At 51.3% G+C, this 16,973-nt stretch overlaps 7 protein-coding genes across 7 annotated transcripts; 3 read left to right on the top strand and 4 right to left on the bottom strand.

Annotated features, from left to right (window-relative positions):
• Nucleotides 1–554: 554 nt before the first annotated feature.
• On the bottom strand, nt 555–1,771 carry HO133_010510 (uncharacterized protein; the record flags this gene model as incomplete). Its single annotated transcript, XM_037301362.1, has 4 exons — nt 555–809; nt 876–1,504; nt 1,652–1,691; nt 1,748–1,771. The coding sequence occupies 4 exons, from the start codon at nt 1,769–1,771 to the stop codon at nt 555–557; spliced, it is 948 nt and encodes a 315-aa protein (XP_037152996.1).
• A 527-nt stretch (nt 1,772–2,298) lies between these two features.
• Nucleotides 2,299–3,771, top strand: HO133_010509 (uncharacterized protein; the record flags this gene model as incomplete). Its single annotated transcript, XM_037301361.1, has 6 exons — nt 2,299–2,346; nt 2,403–2,886; nt 2,935–3,021; nt 3,088–3,288; nt 3,347–3,687; nt 3,748–3,771. The coding sequence occupies 6 exons, from the start codon at nt 2,299–2,301 to the stop codon at nt 3,769–3,771; spliced, it is 1,185 nt and encodes a 394-aa protein (XP_037152995.1).
• Nucleotides 3,772–3,994: 223 nt separating this feature from the next.
• On the bottom strand, nt 3,995–4,600 carry HO133_010508 (uncharacterized protein; the record flags this gene model as incomplete). Its single annotated transcript, XM_037301360.1, has 1 exon — nt 3,995–4,600. One exon carries the CDS (start codon nt 4,598–4,600, stop codon nt 3,995–3,997), a length of 606 nt encoding a protein of 201 aa, XP_037152994.1.
• A 1,000-nt stretch (nt 4,601–5,600) lies between these two features.
• HO133_010507 (uncharacterized protein) lies at nt 5,601–7,108 on the top strand (the record flags this gene model as incomplete). Its single annotated transcript, XM_037301359.1, has 6 exons — nt 5,601–5,799; nt 5,852–5,871; nt 5,929–6,036; nt 6,094–6,476; nt 6,523–6,618; nt 6,676–7,108. The coding sequence occupies 6 exons, from the start codon at nt 5,601–5,603 to the stop codon at nt 7,106–7,108; spliced, it is 1,239 nt and encodes a 412-aa protein (XP_037152993.1).
• A 949-nt stretch (nt 7,109–8,057) lies between these two features.
• HO133_010506 (uncharacterized protein) lies at nt 8,058–11,111 on the bottom strand (the record flags this gene model as incomplete). The annotated part of the gene is made up of 5 exons (XM_037301358.1): nt 8,058–8,101; nt 8,155–9,728; nt 9,785–10,725; nt 10,778–10,935; nt 11,093–11,111. 5 exons carry the CDS (start codon nt 11,109–11,111, stop codon nt 8,058–8,060), a joined length of 2,736 nt encoding a protein of 911 aa, XP_037152992.1.
• A 1,591-nt stretch (nt 11,112–12,702) lies between these two features.
• HO133_010505 (uncharacterized protein) lies at nt 12,703–13,569 on the bottom strand (the record flags this gene model as incomplete). The annotated part of the gene is made up of 2 exons (XM_037301357.1): nt 12,703–13,329; nt 13,378–13,569. The coding sequence occupies 2 exons, from the start codon at nt 13,567–13,569 to the stop codon at nt 12,703–12,705; spliced, it is 819 nt and encodes a 272-aa protein (XP_037152991.1).
• A 1,115-nt stretch (nt 13,570–14,684) lies between these two features.
• Nucleotides 14,685–16,461, top strand: HO133_010504 (uncharacterized protein; the record flags this gene model as incomplete). Its single annotated transcript, XM_037301356.1, has 3 exons — nt 14,685–14,741; nt 14,799–15,845; nt 15,961–16,461. 3 exons carry the CDS (start codon nt 14,685–14,687, stop codon nt 16,459–16,461), a joined length of 1,605 nt encoding a protein of 534 aa, XP_037152990.1.
• Nucleotides 16,462–16,973: the final 512 nt, after the last annotated feature.

Raw genomic sequence — 16,973 nt, 5'->3', positions numbered from 1 at the left:
TGAGATTCGTAGCTGCAATGCCGGCTCAAGCCCGGCTTCCCGAAGGAGCTTAGTTTCTTTCTGTTCTCCACGGCACGGGCAGGCATAGCCTTGGCGTGTACCTTATCTCCCGCTTTCTCTGCTCGCATTTCTTCACGCGTTTAACAAAACATCTTGCACTTGATCCTGGGTCCTCATTGTTACTCTATTCACAGTCCTGAACACTAGAATACGGGTCGATGATACTGATGAGTACGGGCATGCTCTAAAATTAAGCAAGCTGACAAGTATTGCAAAATTGAGCCAAGACGAGCCTTAGGTTGGGGCTTTCCGAGGCGCAAACCCGCGCAAACCCAGTCATCGCGGAGGTCACGGGCCTGGTTTCTGTATTAGGAACTACCAGAGGAGCCCATATATGCGGGGACGCGATGGCTGGTCTTGTGAGAAGATACTATGTTTGGTAAAAGGACTCGCGGCGTCAGCCCGCAGGATGTTCGTAGGAGCCGGGGCCGCGACCTTGCATGTACATCCGGACTGAGCGAACTAAGCGAGTTGTATCTGAGTAACACCGCATTTCAAGGCCTTTGCTGATCTGGTGTCTCTCCCAAGCCAAACATCTTTATGGAGTTATTCCATGCTGCTTGACAAAGTTCAGCGGTCGAGATCCCCTTGACCTTGGCAATGACATGGGCAACATGGACAATGGTGGCTGATTCGTTACGGCCTTTTACCATTGAGTCCGGGGTCCACTTCTCCTTTTTGACTGATTTCGGCAGTTCTTGGGCGTCGTCTTTGTATTTTGCTGAGGCATGCGAGGCCCGCATTTCACACTTTGAGCGATTAGCAGCCAGGAAAATGGACGGTCGGAAGCGAGCGTTCCCAGAGGAACAACGTACCCATGGTCCATCGGTCTCGATCTGCAAACGTTCAAGGGGAATAGCTTTCACGACATCTAGATTCTCTTCGGTCTTCATGCTGCATCCATTAACCCCAATATCCAACCCAAGAGCCACCAAGCTCTCCATCTCCTCCATGGTGCCAGTAAAGCTATGCACCAAGCCTCTTCTCGGTAAGCTAGGGAGTCTAGCAGACAGCAATCTTTCAAAGTCCTCACCAGCGGCACGGGAATGAAGAAACAATGGCAACTGAACTTTAACCGCAATATCAAGCTGCGCTTCAAAGTACTTGAGCTGCTGCTCTTTGCCTGCAAAATGTAACCTATCGTAGTCCAATCCGATTTCTCCAAAAGCCGTAGCAAGACCTCGACCTTTTGCGTCAACGGTTAGTGTCTCGAGCTCCTGTAGCAAGACTGTAGGCCCGCCAGGGTGCTTATCAAATGATTCTGCTTGGCATGGATGAACGCCTACAGTGGCGTAACACCGTCCTGGGTATCCTTCTGCTAGAGCGATAGCCTTCTTCGACTCTTCCAAATCGGTTCCAGTGACCATGAACTTGAGACAGCCGAGATCAACACCCCTTTGAATGACATGCTCCGTGTCGTCTGCGTGATGCTGTTTGCCGTAGTCTTGATGATTTCGGAGTCAGCATTACTCTTTCGGGAGGAGCATTGAGTCGCGAGACATGTCTAAGGAGCAGAGAACTCTTGAGATATGTGTGATGACCCATAAGACAGCAGCAATGGGGAAACATTGACTCGGAAAATGTAACTTACACTCCCCTTTGAAGGTGGAGTCTGTGAGGTTGATGCCCACCTATCATCCAATATCAACGTCCTGGCACCCGTTTTTTTGGTGTCCGAGAGGCTCACATCAGCATACTTGTACTCCGACATTGTTCTTCTGACCACTTGATGACCAGGTCTCAGGTATGATTGGTCAGTAAGCGCGGAGAGGAAGGGCGGCGCAGCCCTTCGAATAAAGAGAAATTTCTTTCCTCCAGATAGAACACGTCGTGTTCTGTGCATCTAAGAATCTATTTTGCAATGTTGTTGTTCGAATCCTCGCCCGCTGTTGGAGACAGTCGATGGGAGAACGGCCATCGTCGCGAGCCAAGACTTTGATGTGACTTCAGATGCGCGCTCAATACGTGGTTTACATGAAAACCCATGCACATAGCTTTTTGGAATAAAAGTCGCTTCGAGGCGATTAGAGAGCTGAGCGTTCTTTAATTGGCTACCGATCATGCGGGCCCTTGCATACAGGTTATATTCACTCTGCCCTTGCATCACCACTCCTTGCATGCTTCTCCTTCGTACTCTAGGAGTGCGGAAAAAAATCATGCGACTTTCTTTCACAATGTCTTCTTTGACTTTCTCAACGCTGTATTCTCTGACCTGTGCATCACCTGGGAGAGGCAACGATGATGTCGCCAGGCGATGTCGGTGGACTGACTCCCTCAAAGCTCTTGGTTCGTCCCACGTCTGATGTCATAGTTCATCGGTATGCAACTGACGCGAACTGCAGAGCATCGTTTGGGTTGTCACAGCTATTGCCATTACCCTCGTTGTTTTTCGTTTCGCCATCCGTCTCTTCATCGTCAAGAAGACAACCGTTGACAATGTCCTTGTTTCGGATGTGCTGGTACTATTGGCACTCGCGACCCTGATTACAATGGCTGGGTTGTACGGTCAGGTCATACCCATCATGTTCGATCTGGACTTGGTCATCGCAGGCAAACCTCCATTGTCTCCGGAGACTATGCTTGAATTCGAGGAGCGAGCGGATTACTATCTCAGAGTCCAGTTTGGCATCATTATACTCTTCTGGACTTGTGTGTGGGCTGTCAAACTTTCGATTCTGGTGTTCTACAAGAGCTTGTTCGACAGACTTTCGCGGGCTTATCTATATGCCTGGTGGGCCGTAGTCGTCTTTGTCGGTCTGACTTATGTGGGATGCTGGGCTTTGCAGTTTGATTCTTGCAGCCCACTAAAGTCCTACTTCAAGATAGGTACAAAATGTTATTTGATATCCACATGATTTAAGCTGACACCTGTAGGCGATTGTGATAAGCCAAGAGACATCGGGGTGTCGAACGACAGTCTTTACTACTCCACAGCAGTCGATATCGCGTGTGATCTCCTAAGTAAGTGTACATAGTCAATCCTGTACTCCTCTCCACTCTGATATTTGGCTGATCCCCAATTCAAAGTCATGGCTCTACCTCTGCACCTACTCATAGGACTTATCGGGGTCAATCGAAAACAGAAGGCAGGCTTGGCGGCCCTCTTCTGCCTCGGCTTCTTCATCATTGCCGTAGCCCTCGTTCGCGTCTTCCAGACTAGAACAACGAAGGAGCACCAAGCTGATCCGATATGGCTAGCTTTATGGTCCCAGATCGAAGCGAGCGTCGGTAAGTATTCTCGAAGTCCTGTCCCACACTCCCTACTGAGATACTCTACTCTTTACAGCTGTTGTGGTATCCTGCCTCCCTTCCTTCGGTTGGCTACTCAACAAGCGTGCCAGCTCTGAATCCGCCTACAAACGACGAAACCCATCCTCATCAGGCCGCTCTACCTCCGGCATACGATCCCCCAAGTATCCCGCAGAGGCCATGCGGCTTGGGACAATTCGTCAAGGGACGTTCTTGGAAATCGATTCGCAGGACCCGAGGGATTCTTTCGATCATGTTGCGGCTGCAGAGCGAGAAGGGGCACCGAACACGGTCATTTCGAAGAGTAGTAGAACGGAGAGTCAGGAGGATGTCTTACCGAGCGTGCCACATAATCGCATATTGTTGCGGCAGGATATGGTACGTATACTAGCTCCATGAAGCTGAGACGGGATGAAATCTGACTTTTGCCATTCATAGGTCAGGACGGAAGAGACGTTGTGAGACGAACTGACTTGCGGTATGATTAGACTTCAGATGGGAGACTTTCATTCTCGGGACCAGCGGAAAGGCACTGTAGTCTAGGGTGTTCTTCACTTATAGGAGAAATGCATTGGGACAAAGTGCTTTCATGACATCGCTTGGACAAATCGAGAAGACGGCGTGGCAGATTGGCTTCAGTAAGCTTCATTGTCGTCGTAGGTTCATCACGCACACAGCCCGCCCATCAAAGTTTGCTCCCCACATCCTGTCCCCCAGCCAGCCCTTCAGTATCACTCCCCGCATTACTGAAGTCCGCCCCCAACTCCTTGTCCCCAATTTTGATCTTCTGCGCGTCCTGGAGCACAAAGAACATCCTCGCCCACTCTGTACTCGACACGTTCCTCCACCCATGATTCGTCCCCCTCTGCACCGCCACATCGCCTCTCCTCATGATCCGCTTCACCCCATCGTCAAGTATCATCTCCACCTCTCCTTCAATCACTATCCCATAGTCGAGCGATTGCGTCCGGTGCATCAGGGCCTCAGTGCCGGGTCCGAAATCGACCATCCGCGCCACGGTGCCGTTGGGATTCACCAGTCCCAGCTCGTCCGACTGGATGAGCTTGTCGTGGGCGGTGAGGTCGGCGTTGCCGTTCATGTTGGGTGGGAAGGTGGAGGTGGTGTAGACGACGTCGAAGGCCATCGTGTCGTTGATCCTCGGCGTCCAGGTGGCGGGCCGGTCCGACTCAACGATCGCGAGCCCGGAGGCATCGTGTCCGGTTATGTGGTGCGTGAGTCCTGGAAGGCCCTGGGAGAGCTGGGTGTCGTTGCGGGGTCGAGGGTCGGACATGGTGCTGGCGTGAAGGGTAGTTTTTGGGGGAGGGGGAGGGCTAGGAAAGTTTCTTTTGAGCCTCAATGTTAATGGCGGCAGGGATCGGATCAAGTCTCTCGTCTGGCGATGGTCCAGACTTGTGGTGACTCAAGAGCTGGGCGAGTCAGAAGGGACGGGGTTTTCGTTTTCATTTTCTTGGCGACGAAAGGATTCCCCGCCTCGGGATCACGCAACCTCCCAGCTGCCGGCGCTCGCTCGCTTTGGGCATCCCCGATCCTGCCTGCCTTTATGCCTTAGTGAACATCGAGAGTGCATTGCCAATGGTCTGACGATGACAATCGAAATTTGTTAGGATATATGGGAAGTTTTAAGCGCTCGAATGTGAGACAGCCGCGAGAGCAGACGCTACTCGAGCTTTCTTCCGATCCGTCTCTTCTTTCCTTCTTCCTTTCTTCTTTCCCCATATATCCCACATCAGTGGCTTCAGGACAGCACTGATCAACCCGGGTGCCTGTCGCCAATGGCTTCAATTGCAGACAGTGTCTTTGTTAGGGTGCCAAGAAACCTTTTTTAAGGTCATATCGATCATCTACTGCAGGTAGCTCATCGCCTACCATTCTCCCACATTATCGAATAGTAGCCTCGAATGGCCATGTGGTTTTCTAGGGACCCCTCGCTAATGAGACTAATGCATCTCTGCGAGCGCCCTACGAACGCCATGCGACGCAGTGTGCGGGGAAAGGACATTTGCAATCACAATATGGCGTCAACAAGGTCCAACCGCATATCGAGAGGTAGATTACGACTTATATATCCCATGACTGGTAGAGACGCAAGGGTTTGATTGGACTGCGAAAGTCCCGAAACCATTTTCTGACACTTGCTCTCTCAATTTCAGCGCCCTTGATTTCTGTGCCTTTTCCATGGTCTTCCTGCTGTCCCCCACAGACTTCCTGCTCTCTTTATTTTTTCCCCCCTTGTTCTCCGTCTCACATGAACCCCTTAGTTTTATGCAATAATGGCGACGTTGGAGCAGCTCCTCGAAGGACCCGGCTTGGAGCCTCCTCCCGGTGTCGTGCCAAACTTCATTGATCCGCAGTCACGATCAGCGGCGAACCTGGCCTGTAACATAATATGCGTGAGTGTCGCGACGATATGTGTTGCGATTCGCATATACACCAGATTTGTCATTACTCGATTTCACGGGTGGGAAGATTGTGAGTTCTGACGTTGGCTGGAGCAATGGTGTGGCCTACTGACTCTTTCTAGACACCTGCGTCATTGCATGGGTGAGAATAAATCGAATCGTTGCATGAGTAGCATCAAGCTTACAGAAGCCCTCGAAGCTTGGTCTCATCGCTTACGCTACCTTGATGCTGATACCCATCTTCAATCATAACGCCGGCATACACCAGTGGGATATACAAGTAATTAACCTAATACAATGGACCAAGGTCAGCTATATATACCTCAGCAAATCCTACTATGTATCTAAAACTTGCCTGTTTCAGATTGCGAACGGCATCGAGATCGCCTATATACCCACAATATTCATCACTAAACTCTCCATTCTCCTTCTCTTTCTACGAATATTCGTCCCCAGCGGCAAGACTAGAACATACTGGATAATCCAAGGCGTGATACTCTTCAACTTTCTCTTCTATCTCGCCAACTTGCCAGTCGAGATCTGGCCATGCGTCCCGAGAAGCAAGCTGTGGACGCCTACAGAGCCTGGCCACTGCATCAAGAACGAGGAGGTCTTCGTCGCAGGAGGTACTATCAACGTGGTGTCGGACTTCACAATACTACTTCTTCCCATCGTCGAAGTCTGGCGCTTGCATATGTCCACACAAAGGAAGATAGGCGTCTCTGCGGTTTTTGCAACTGGACTGTTGTATGTTTGCTACCTTTGTAAGAGAGAAAAGGCTAAGATCCACTAGCGGCTGCATCTCAAGCATCATGCACCTTGTTACAAGTGTTGCCAGCGCCAGAAGTCCCGACAAGACTTATTATCTGTTTCCTGTGGCATTGTGGACGTGAGCTCAAAGTCGCCTGCGCTTGCTGAATCCCATGAGCTGACCACGCAATAACAGTATCGCCGAGATCGCATCCGGCATCGTCTGCGGCTGCCTCATCACCATGCCCCACTTCTTCCGCCATTTCGCCCCGAAAATCGCCAGCAAACTCTCCCTCAGTCGCCACAGTCGCAGCACGGGCGCCAGCAAACACGCTTGCTTCGTTCCCGTCCGTGCCAGCAAAGTGCCAGAGTGGAGCGGCGCGTACGAGTCGGCTGATCGAGGCAAGGATGACTACATGGAACTCGAGGAGAGCAACGCCTGGCGGGGCTCGGCTACGACGATCATGCATGTGGATGATAACGGTGCGGTGCGTGGAAGGAACGAATGGGGTGATCGGGGTGGAAGGGGCCCTGTTTCGAATCTGCCGAGCAATGTCACCTCGATCTACTCGGACGATGGCCCGAGGGCTGATAGTCCTCATCTGATGAATCGTCCGGTTCATAGGTAATGGAGCAATGGTGTTCGTGTCGTATCGTATTGGCAGGCGTCAACCTTTTTCCTCCGTAACGTCACCTTTTCTACAGCGGCATTTTCATGCATCCCTTCTTGTCAATCAACACCGGCGCCCTTGTTTTCGAAACCACAGCCTGTAATTTATCCATGGCCAAAAAGCCGGGCGCTTCGCCCACCGACATCTTCTCGCAACCCAACAACCGTGCACAGTTCCCCTCCTTCCTTCCTTCCTCCCTTCCTCCCTTCCTTCCTTCCTTCCTTCCTCCCTTCCTTCCTTTCTCCTCCCCGCTCGCTCGCTTACTTGATGCCGACCCCCCTTCCCTCCCAAAGGAAGACGCAAGGCACACATGTACAGTAACGACTCCCCACTCCCTCCTTTTGCGACAATAATCCCCCCCCCCAGCGCCGTTCCAGCAGCTCCGGATTTTTTCCGTCCCAGGACCCTGCCTGTGCCTGTGCTCGACCGACCGACCTCGTCGTCCCCACCGCGCGGGATCGATCGCGTCGGTGGCTCTTTGATGCTGGCTTGAGGCGTAGGTATATACAATACATACATATATACATACATACATAGGTTCATTGACCCTGACGCTGACGGGAGATGGGAGATGGGCGATGGGCGACTCGCAGGACCAACGAGTCGATTATTCATAGTCAAGGTATCTTAGTAAGAGCCGCATAGCATATACTACCGTTTCCAGTGCCGTTGTCTCGGCTCTCATACAACAATGGAGTTCGGGGATCGATGGGGTTGTGCGATTGTGGCTTCGTTCATTGATGCTAGCAAGCCGGAGAGTATGATACACGTAGCAGGAAGACATTACTACCCAAGCGACTCCCCGGATCCCAGACAAAGAAGATCAAATATGCGGCAAGCAATAAACAAATGCCCCCTGAGAGCGATATGTGTTCTATGACGGACTCGACCGGGAAGCGCACTCCCCTCATCCGCTGCACATTATGCATTCTTCGCGGTTCTCTATGCTGCCTGTAACACTATCAGTCTCTGGCTCACAAGCGGTGATCAGATGGGAAACCTACATTGCAAGACCTTCTGAGCATAGATATCTTTCTCCCTCTCCTCGCTCCCTTCGGTATCTTCCTCCTGCTTGACGTCGTTCACAGCATGCTCGGGCAATTCCTCCTTGGTCGGCATATCAACCGGATCCGTAGCCAACGACTTGGGGCTGTCACCCTCTTCGATGTCGGCCTTGAAAGTAGGGAGCACCGCAGACTCCGCCTTGGACGGTGGGGAGAATTTCTTGTTCTCTGACGCTGGAGGTGGTGTTGCTGTGGGAGTGGGCATGCCGTTAGGAGACATGGTAGCAGTCCCATCCGATGGCTTTCGCAAATACATTGGTCGTGGCACAGCGGAGTGGGAGTTGGAGTTGTAGCCAGCGGAAGGCCCGATTCGCTTCTTGACAGCGCCGGTACGAGCCACGTTGGTGTCGACAACCTTGAGCTGCTCTTGGTCAACCGTGAACTGAATGGGTGCAGACGCGGCCATGGTGCGAAGATAGTACATCCCAGTCTTGAGGCCGAGCTTCCAGCCAGCGAAGTGCATGCTTGTGATCTTTCCCATGGTTGGGTCTTTGAGATGAATGTTGAGGGATTGCGATTGATCGATAAAGGCACCACGATCAGCTGCCATCTCGACGATCTTCCGCTGTGAGATTTCCCAGACTGTCTTGTACAGGGCTTTGATATCTGCAGGGATGTTGGGGATGTTCTGGATGGAACCACCGTCGGCGATGATTCGGTTCTTCATGTTGTCGGACCAGAGTCCCATGTCGACCAAGTCCTTGAGAAGCCATGGATTAACGACCTGGAACTCACCAGCCAACACACGGCGTGAGTAGATGTTCGAGGTGTATGGCTCGAAGCATTCATTGTTTCCGAGGATTTGAGAGGTACTGGCTGTTGGCATGGGTGCTACGAGCAAACTGTTTCGTACACCATGCTTGGCAATCTGATCTTTGAGACCGTCCCAATCCCACAGGTCTGTTGGGGTGACATTCCACATGTCATACTGCAAAATGCCTTGAGAGACAGGCGACCCTTCGTAGGAAGAGTAAGGGCCAAGTTCCTTTGCTAGCTCGCAGGATGCTGTTAAACCTGCATGGTAGATGGTCTCGAAGATCTGCTTGTTCAAATGCTTGGCCTCGGCCGAGTCGAATGGTAGACGGAGAGCCAGGAAAGCATCTGCGAGACCTTGAACGCCTAGTCCAATAGGTCGGTGACGCATGTTGCTATTCCTGGCCTCTGGTACGGGGTAGTGGTTGACCTCGATAATTCGGTTCAGATTCTTCACGACAACCTGAGTGACCTCGTGTAGCTTGCCAAAGTCGTATTCGCCACGTGCGATATCCACAAAGGTAGGTAGAGCAAGCGAAGCCAAGTTGCAGACTGCGACCTCGTCTGGTGCCGTGTACTCAATGATTTCTGTACATAAATTCGAGCTGCGGATGGTACCAAGGTTCTTTTGATTGCTCTTGCGGTTGGCCGCATCCTTGTACAGCATGAATGGATTCCCGGTCTCAGTCTGAGCCTCGAGAATGGAATACCACAGCTTCTGAGCTTTGATTGTTTTACGACCACGGCCTTCTCTCTCGTATCTGCAAGACAGTAGTCAGCGACAGGAACAGTACAGCGCCTTCAATCGATGGTATACCTCTCGTAGAGTGCCTCGAACTCATCACCGTAGATATCAGCAAGCCCGGGTGCTTCATTGGGACACATCAAGGTCCATTCTCCGTTCGCTTCGACACGTTTCATGAACAGGTCTGGGATCCAGAGAGCGAAGAACAGATCACGAGCACGAACTTCCTCCTTTCCGTGGTTCTTCCGGAGATCCAAAAACTCGAAGACGTCCGCGTGCCAGGGTTCAAGGTACATTGCAAAGGCACCTGGACGCTTGTTGCCTCCTTGATCCACGTATCTAGCGGTGTTGTTGAACACGCGTAGCATGGGCACGATACCGTTCGAGGAGCCATTGGTACCGCTAATGTAAGAGCCAGTTGCACGAATACGATGGATATTGAGGCCAATGCCTCCTGCAGTCTTTGAGATCAATGCACATGTCTTCAATGTGTCGTAGATGCCCTCGATACTGTCGTCTTTTATGTCGATCAAGAAACATGATGCAAGCTGTGGATTCGGTGTTCCAGCATTGAAGAGCGTGGGAGAGGCGTGTGTGAAGTACTTTTGGGACATAAGATTGTAGGTCTCGATGACCTTTTCAATATCGTCATCGTGGATGCCGACAGCAACACGCATGATCATCTGCTGAGGTCTCTCGGCGACTTTGCCGTTCAGGCGCAGCAAGTATGAGCGTTCCAAGGTCTTGAAACCGAAGTATTGGTAATTGAAATCGCGGTCGTAGACGATGGCAGAGTTCAGCTCCTCAGCATGCTTCATGACCGTATCGTGTGTTTTCTCCGAAATCATGGGTGCTGGCTTGTCATTTTTAGGATTGACATAATGGAAGAGGTCATCGATGACCGATGAGAATTGTTTCTTTGTTTGTTTGTGGAGGTTCGAGACAGCGATACGAGCGGCGAGGATGGCATAGTCAGGGTGGGTGACGGTCATGTATGCAGCCGTCTCTGCTGCCTATATGCAAGGTTAGCGATCAATGCCATGCTGTATGTTTGGCCGGGCTTACCAAGTTGTCCAACTCGATAGTGGTGACGCCTTGATAGACACCAGAAATAACCTTCTGTGTGATGGCAGCAGCGTCGACGTGTTCTGCGTCCAAGCCATAGCACAGGCGGGAAACGCGTGCAGTGATCTTGTCGAACTGCACTCGCTCTTTGCGGTTGTCTAATAGAGTACGGGTCAGCTACTGATTGTCTGACCGCTGTCTCTCCGTTGCATGAAGATGTCGCCTCGAATCCAAGCGATATGGGAAGCCAATGGAAGACATCTTTTGGTGGCAACAGAGTGTAGTGTATTGAGGTCAGGAACGTCAAATACTTACCACGCTTGTAGACAAACATCTCGTCGGAGAATTATGGACAAGTATGCAGGTCGAATTTGGTGGCCTGGGTGTGCTGCAAGGAAGGGGGAGAAGTGGGCGTTATGATATGTTTTGTGAACGCGCATTTTAGCGCGTACGCGTAAAGTGGTGACGCTAAGATAAGATAAGGAATATCAACAATTCCTTTCAGCCCCCGAGCCTCCGCTGCCTAACAGCCGAACAACGATAACAGCAGAGTGTTGCGCTGTTGAGGGGCCAGCTGTTTCTAGATATCCCTCAAAGATGGCGCTCTAACAGGGCAAAGAAATACGACTGTCTACGAGTAGAAGCTGGAGATTCAAGTGCATTTGCGGTGACACTAAAATCTTTCCTCAAACAACCTGCCGGCGACAGACCAATTCTCATTCGCACGTATTTACCTGCCACTCGGACGTCTGTGCCTAAAGCCAGGGCCATGCGATCGACCAGCAGGTCCAGCAAAAGCGACATGTAACGTTCTGATGGCGTTAACGGTGATGGTTTGTAGTAGTATTTCCAAGGCATCGAATGGCACACATGCTGATAAAGATAAGATTTATACGGTGTGGACGGCCAAGGTCTGAGAGAAGGCTTGTACATGGCTGATGAACAGTGGATGAGGTCATTATATTGCAATGATGGTTCGCAAGGCGCTACCATTCTTGCGTACGTAATTATCTCGATCTTGGAGGAATCGAAACGTTTGGGCAATGGATGACAGCTTAGAACTCGAATCCAGAAAAGGTGGCTTACCATGGGCTCCGATAGGGTAGGCCCGCCATGTAACATTGAAGTTGTTCTTACTATCGCTTGAAATCATCGATAGTGTCCCACACGAGTAGGAACGCTTGAGATTCAAGTTTTGCGAGCTAAGGCTTTGCTTTTCTCTCATGAGATTTGTCTAGTCATGCATACACAAAAGTCCAAACGTCTAGTTCCAATCCAATCTTAAAGCGCAAGGCTTCCAGGCAAGTTCTCTTCTATCCTAGCCTTCTTGCTGCACTGACGACGGCGCAAAACATGGCCCTCCAGAATTGCCACAACCCGAAGGTCTTGCTTGTTCCTCTTGATATCCTCGATGAGCAAGCCATCCTCGATACCTTCAGGATTCCCCCACTGTATCGGAGACGCCAGGGGACTTTTCTTGCTTTGTTTCTGTAAATGCGAGTCTCGTAACCTTGTGAGCGTCAACGAGTTCTGTAAAGATCTTCAATGTCGTTGTGGCGTCACATGCAAATGCTGCTGAAACTAGGGTTTTGAATTGGCCCGATGTTATGTATCGTTGCAGGTTACTCTTCTTATCGTGGGTCGATTCCGGGTTGTCTAGGTCTAGAGCAATGATTAATCTTGCAGTTGAAAAGTTTCCAGCCCGAGACTCGGATTCTCCCATTCGTTCCCCGCCACCCAGACCGTGAAGCGAAACTCAACCCTCCTGGGTTCCATGCGACGTCAAGCCAGAAGACCACCAGGCAAGTCTCCCCATCCACAAGCTCCTTGACTGCTTTTCCGGGTACTCTGTAATATCATTCGATTAACATCCCCTCCGCCGGGGGCTTCTTCCACGCCGCCATTGACCTTTGCACCAACGCAGTTCAAATACTCCTTAAAAGCCCTTCACCCCAGACGCCGACCGCGTTCCCAAGCATCTCAAGACCAATTGTGATCAATTTCCCAACTCCCCAAGATACACCGAGAGCCACTATCCACACCTGCATTAATATCTCGAAGGATCTTCTGACAAGCCATTCACCACAGGCTGGATCTGACTTGCTCTTTGCCCAGATCATAGCAGCAGCCAGTAGAAACACGGATACAAGCAACTTGATCTGGCCGAAAGAAGTGGGGGTCTCAGACTCCTTTGCTCTGGATGTGGCTAGTCTCCTTGAGCAGTCTTCAGCGTTGAGCTTATTGACTCTTGTGTGGTAGGAAATAGTATCGAGTTTAGCGACAACGACTGCAAAGCTTCTCTGAGTAAGCCGGTAGTAGTTTGGGAGCTGGTCCCAATCGTAAGGCTGCAGCATGCTTTGATGGAGGAGGTACTCTCTTCGTATGCTGATGTAACCTGGCCTGCGAAGTGTGGCGTCACCTTGGAGGTTCAGTTGAGGCTGGCCGAAGTAAGGCGGATGCTTCGGCCATACGGCAAGGTAGAGCTTGATGTCTGACGAAGGGAAGCAGTCTTCTGCGTTGCGATGGTTGAGTGTAGTCAGCTGTCTCAAGGACTAGGTTAGCATCGAGATTTGTTGCTGCGAGGCGAATGAGACACGGACGATACATATCGTAGCTTCATTGGTAGCTTCGTCAGTCTGGAGGACTAGTACTGGATGCCAGAACACTGAAGAGTCAAGGTCATATTTCTCGAGATAGTAATTGTGGACGTCTTTGATTTTCTTGAGGAACAAGATGCAGCCTTCCAGGCCTTGCGGTGTGAGGATGGAGGAATGCCGCTGTTGTCGAGACATTGTGCGTCATCACGCCTTTGATTCGGCTGAGGTCTGCAAAGGTTGGATTCTAGGAGTTCACTCAGGATCATCTACACCAAATCACATTTGGCAACATCGCTTTTGCCTGTAACAATATTTTTCAAAATTTATGTGATGCGCGTGCTACTGCCACCGTCTAGATCCATCACCATTCTTTCCATCAAACATATTTGAACCTTGCCAGCGAGATGAGCGAGCTTGTTCTCCGCCTTAACAATGGGCCAGCACCGAAAGGATGTTTATTGCAAGCGCAAATTGAGGAGAACTTACCATAACGTCTCAAGTGCTCACAGCGTTCTGTTACCTGGCAGAATGTCTCATTGCGAGGGATTCCTTCGCAGGCATTATCGTTCCTAACAATGACTTCTTCCAGAACAAATTCGTCACCGATAGTGACAGCTTCTGGATATATTGCCTAGCCATAGCATATCATTGCTCCCCAAGCCAAGTTCTCCTTTCCTTCTTCGCATCCACCACCACTTCTCCGAGACCTGCATCCAGGCGACCCGCCCGAGCCGGCAACACCAAGCCAAGGTCTCGATTACAGCAACTAAGCTCAGTTCCGGGCTGCCGCACACACATCAAAATGGCGCCTCAAGTCAAGCAATGCAAGAACTGAGCAAAGGTCCGGCAAGCCAAGGAAGCCGAGCGGAACAAGAGAGTCAAGCTCTTGACACCGGCACCCAGCCAAGAGCTAGACATGCGCTTCTCCAACCTTGATGGCAAACAGCAGAAGCAAGCAGGCAAGCATGGCCGTCGGGAAAGGCACTGGAAAGCGCTTCGTGAGCCATATGTTGTAGCCTTTGATCTGATTGTTCGGAAGCTCTCGCACCGGACTGCGGGAAGCGGGCGTGAGGATCTCATTTCGAGCAGGAAGGCATTGCCGATGGTCATAAGCAGATGGCTTTTGGGGATGGAGATAAGCGTGCCACCACTGAGCTCGTCTCGCTGACTCGGCGGCGGCAAGGGCGGCTGGTTCGGAGGCAGCCGAGACGGCCGATGCCAAGACTTTGAGATCCTCGAACATCGGGGCAACAAATCTTGTGTCTGCACACCTCGAGTCTCCCAGAACAGCCAACACTGACATCCAGACCATGGCAAACGCTCTTCTGGCATTGGACGTAGATGTCCAGCTGATGATTCTGGAAGTGGTGAGGAGATCCGACCTTTGGATTATGACATACTCTAGGCTCTAATGTTACTTGCAGCTGAGCAAGAGTTCCCCTAAAACCCTGCTGAATGTTGCGCTGAGCTCTAGATCATTGTTCCAATTTTCAAGGAGCTTCATTTACCGTGTCATTCATTTCACGTTCAATCGCAGCAGGCGAGATGTCAACAGACGACTTGTCAAACAGCTGTTGACTGACGACGGTTTGAGCGCCAAAGTTCGGGAGATACGTATCCTTTGGGCTCCATCCGCCAAACTGCAACCCGGGGAAGGTAGCAAGGAGGACCTTGAACTGCTCGGTCGAGCTTTACCAAGATTGACTGGGCTGAAGACATTCATCTGGGACGCCCAGTACCCTATACTGTCCTGGCTCCTAAAGACCCTCCAAACACACCATCCGCAATGCTTGTTATATACCCGTCATCCCGGGAGTCAGGATTCGGCCCAGACTCTGCCACGCCTATGCGCCTCACCTTGTCTTTTCTCTTTAGACGTAACACTTACAAGTGGACAGTATCAAGCTTTCAAAGAACTTAAGAAGGTACTCTCCTCTGCTCCAAATTTGCGCGACCTTACGATCGCGTCCGCTTTCAACATTCCTCACGTTTCACCAGACGAGGTGCAAGGGGAGCCCCAAATCCTTCTGCTTAGATCTCTTGAGCTTTACGGCCCCATTTTCGGCCTCGTCAAACTCCCAATCGCTTGGCAAATGTTGGAAAGACTGTCCTTGGACAGTGTGTCTTACCTTCCAACGTTCATGCCGGACTTTGCTGGGCTCAAATCACTTCGGTTGCGAGCCGGAGACTCTGGTGGTAACAGTGAGCCTTTGGGTATTGTTTTGCAAGAATGTAAAAAGCTTGAAGTCCTGGACTTGACTGGATTCACCTCCTGTATCCGGATAAGCGAGGAAGGCTTGTGGGAAAACGCTGGGAAGACATTGATCAAGCTGAGGCTGCATGAAGACGAAAATGTAGGCAGAGGGGGTGAAAGACTTGTTTTATCCTTCGGGGACATGGGACGCATAACAAAGTATTGCCGCAACCTGCGTAGCCTCGGTCTTGATATTCAATGTAACGGGCAAGAGTGGGTAAGTCCGATATCCCACGTCGTCATAGCCTCCAATGTCAAGCTGACGGCATCTACGGCCATATACAATGCTCAAATACATCGCGGATGAATTTTGGTTCCTTACCCATCTGGAGCTCAACATCTTGATCGAAAATCCCCAACATGACAACCCTACTTCTCCCAAGGCAACAGAAGACAGCGTCCCAGGAATTTGGCAATACCTATGGCAGGAGATCCACAATTCTCGGGTTCGCAGAGGCCATCCGGTCCCCACACCCCGCCTCCGATCCCTCGATCTCATCGCCGGCTCCAAAAGTCCAGCAGCCTCTCGTCTATATTCCCTGGACACCTTGCGAGCAGACCAGCAACGCTTCACCTTCGATCTCTCCGACCGCGACGACGAGGCCCGTCTCGGCGTCGCCCACGTCCACTGCGCCGAGCTCAAAGCGCTCCGTTCCAAACTGTCCTCGGCAGACCCTCTCTGGACCCATCAGCAAGAACTCATCATGAACACCGCGACCGAAAGAGCGACCAAGGGCCCTCATATCCGGATGCCGTTCGTCATGGACGGCGAAATGGTCCGCCCGTCACCCTTCTGGGATCGGCTCGACGATGACAGGTTTTACCACCGGTGACGTATGGGCTTGTGAATGGCGTCGCTACACCTCGGTGGTTGTAACGGGACACGAGCACCCGATTTGGCTTTCTATTCCTTTTGCTCCTAGACGTGCGGAGTGCAGGCTGGGTCGTCACGTTATCAAGCTTCTCACGGATCCTCGCCGTGAGGTAGGATCCCACCTCACTGTTCTGATCACGCGGGCCCACAAAATGATCCAAGAGTTGAATTCTGTGAATCGCGGTCAAGTAAGACGGTCAAGTAAGACTAAATTCGTAGAGACTTGCTTGGGGCACAGTACTGTATCTACCCAGCATAGTCGCCACAGTGAGACTGGGGGTTAGTGGGTCACATGACATGCCCCTGTTTTCATGGCCCTGTCGGTACCCCTGCAAGGGGTAGGAGACAGGTGTCCAGTACGAGCTATATAGCCACCTGTTTTGCACCTGTCAATGGCTCTTCATTCGATGTCGTCTCTTTCAGAGCCATTGCATACTTTTTGTCCCACCCACCCACACCTGTACATAGCTA

The sequence above is a fragment of the Letharia lupina genome (genome assembly GCF_014066315.1).
Source record: "Letharia lupina isolate WasteWater1 chromosome Unknown contig_9, whole genome shotgun sequence".
Taxonomy (NCBI): Eukaryota; Fungi; Ascomycota; class Lecanoromycetes; order Lecanorales; family Parmeliaceae; genus Letharia; species Letharia lupina.
This window is presented reverse-complemented; position numbering and strand designations above follow the sequence as displayed.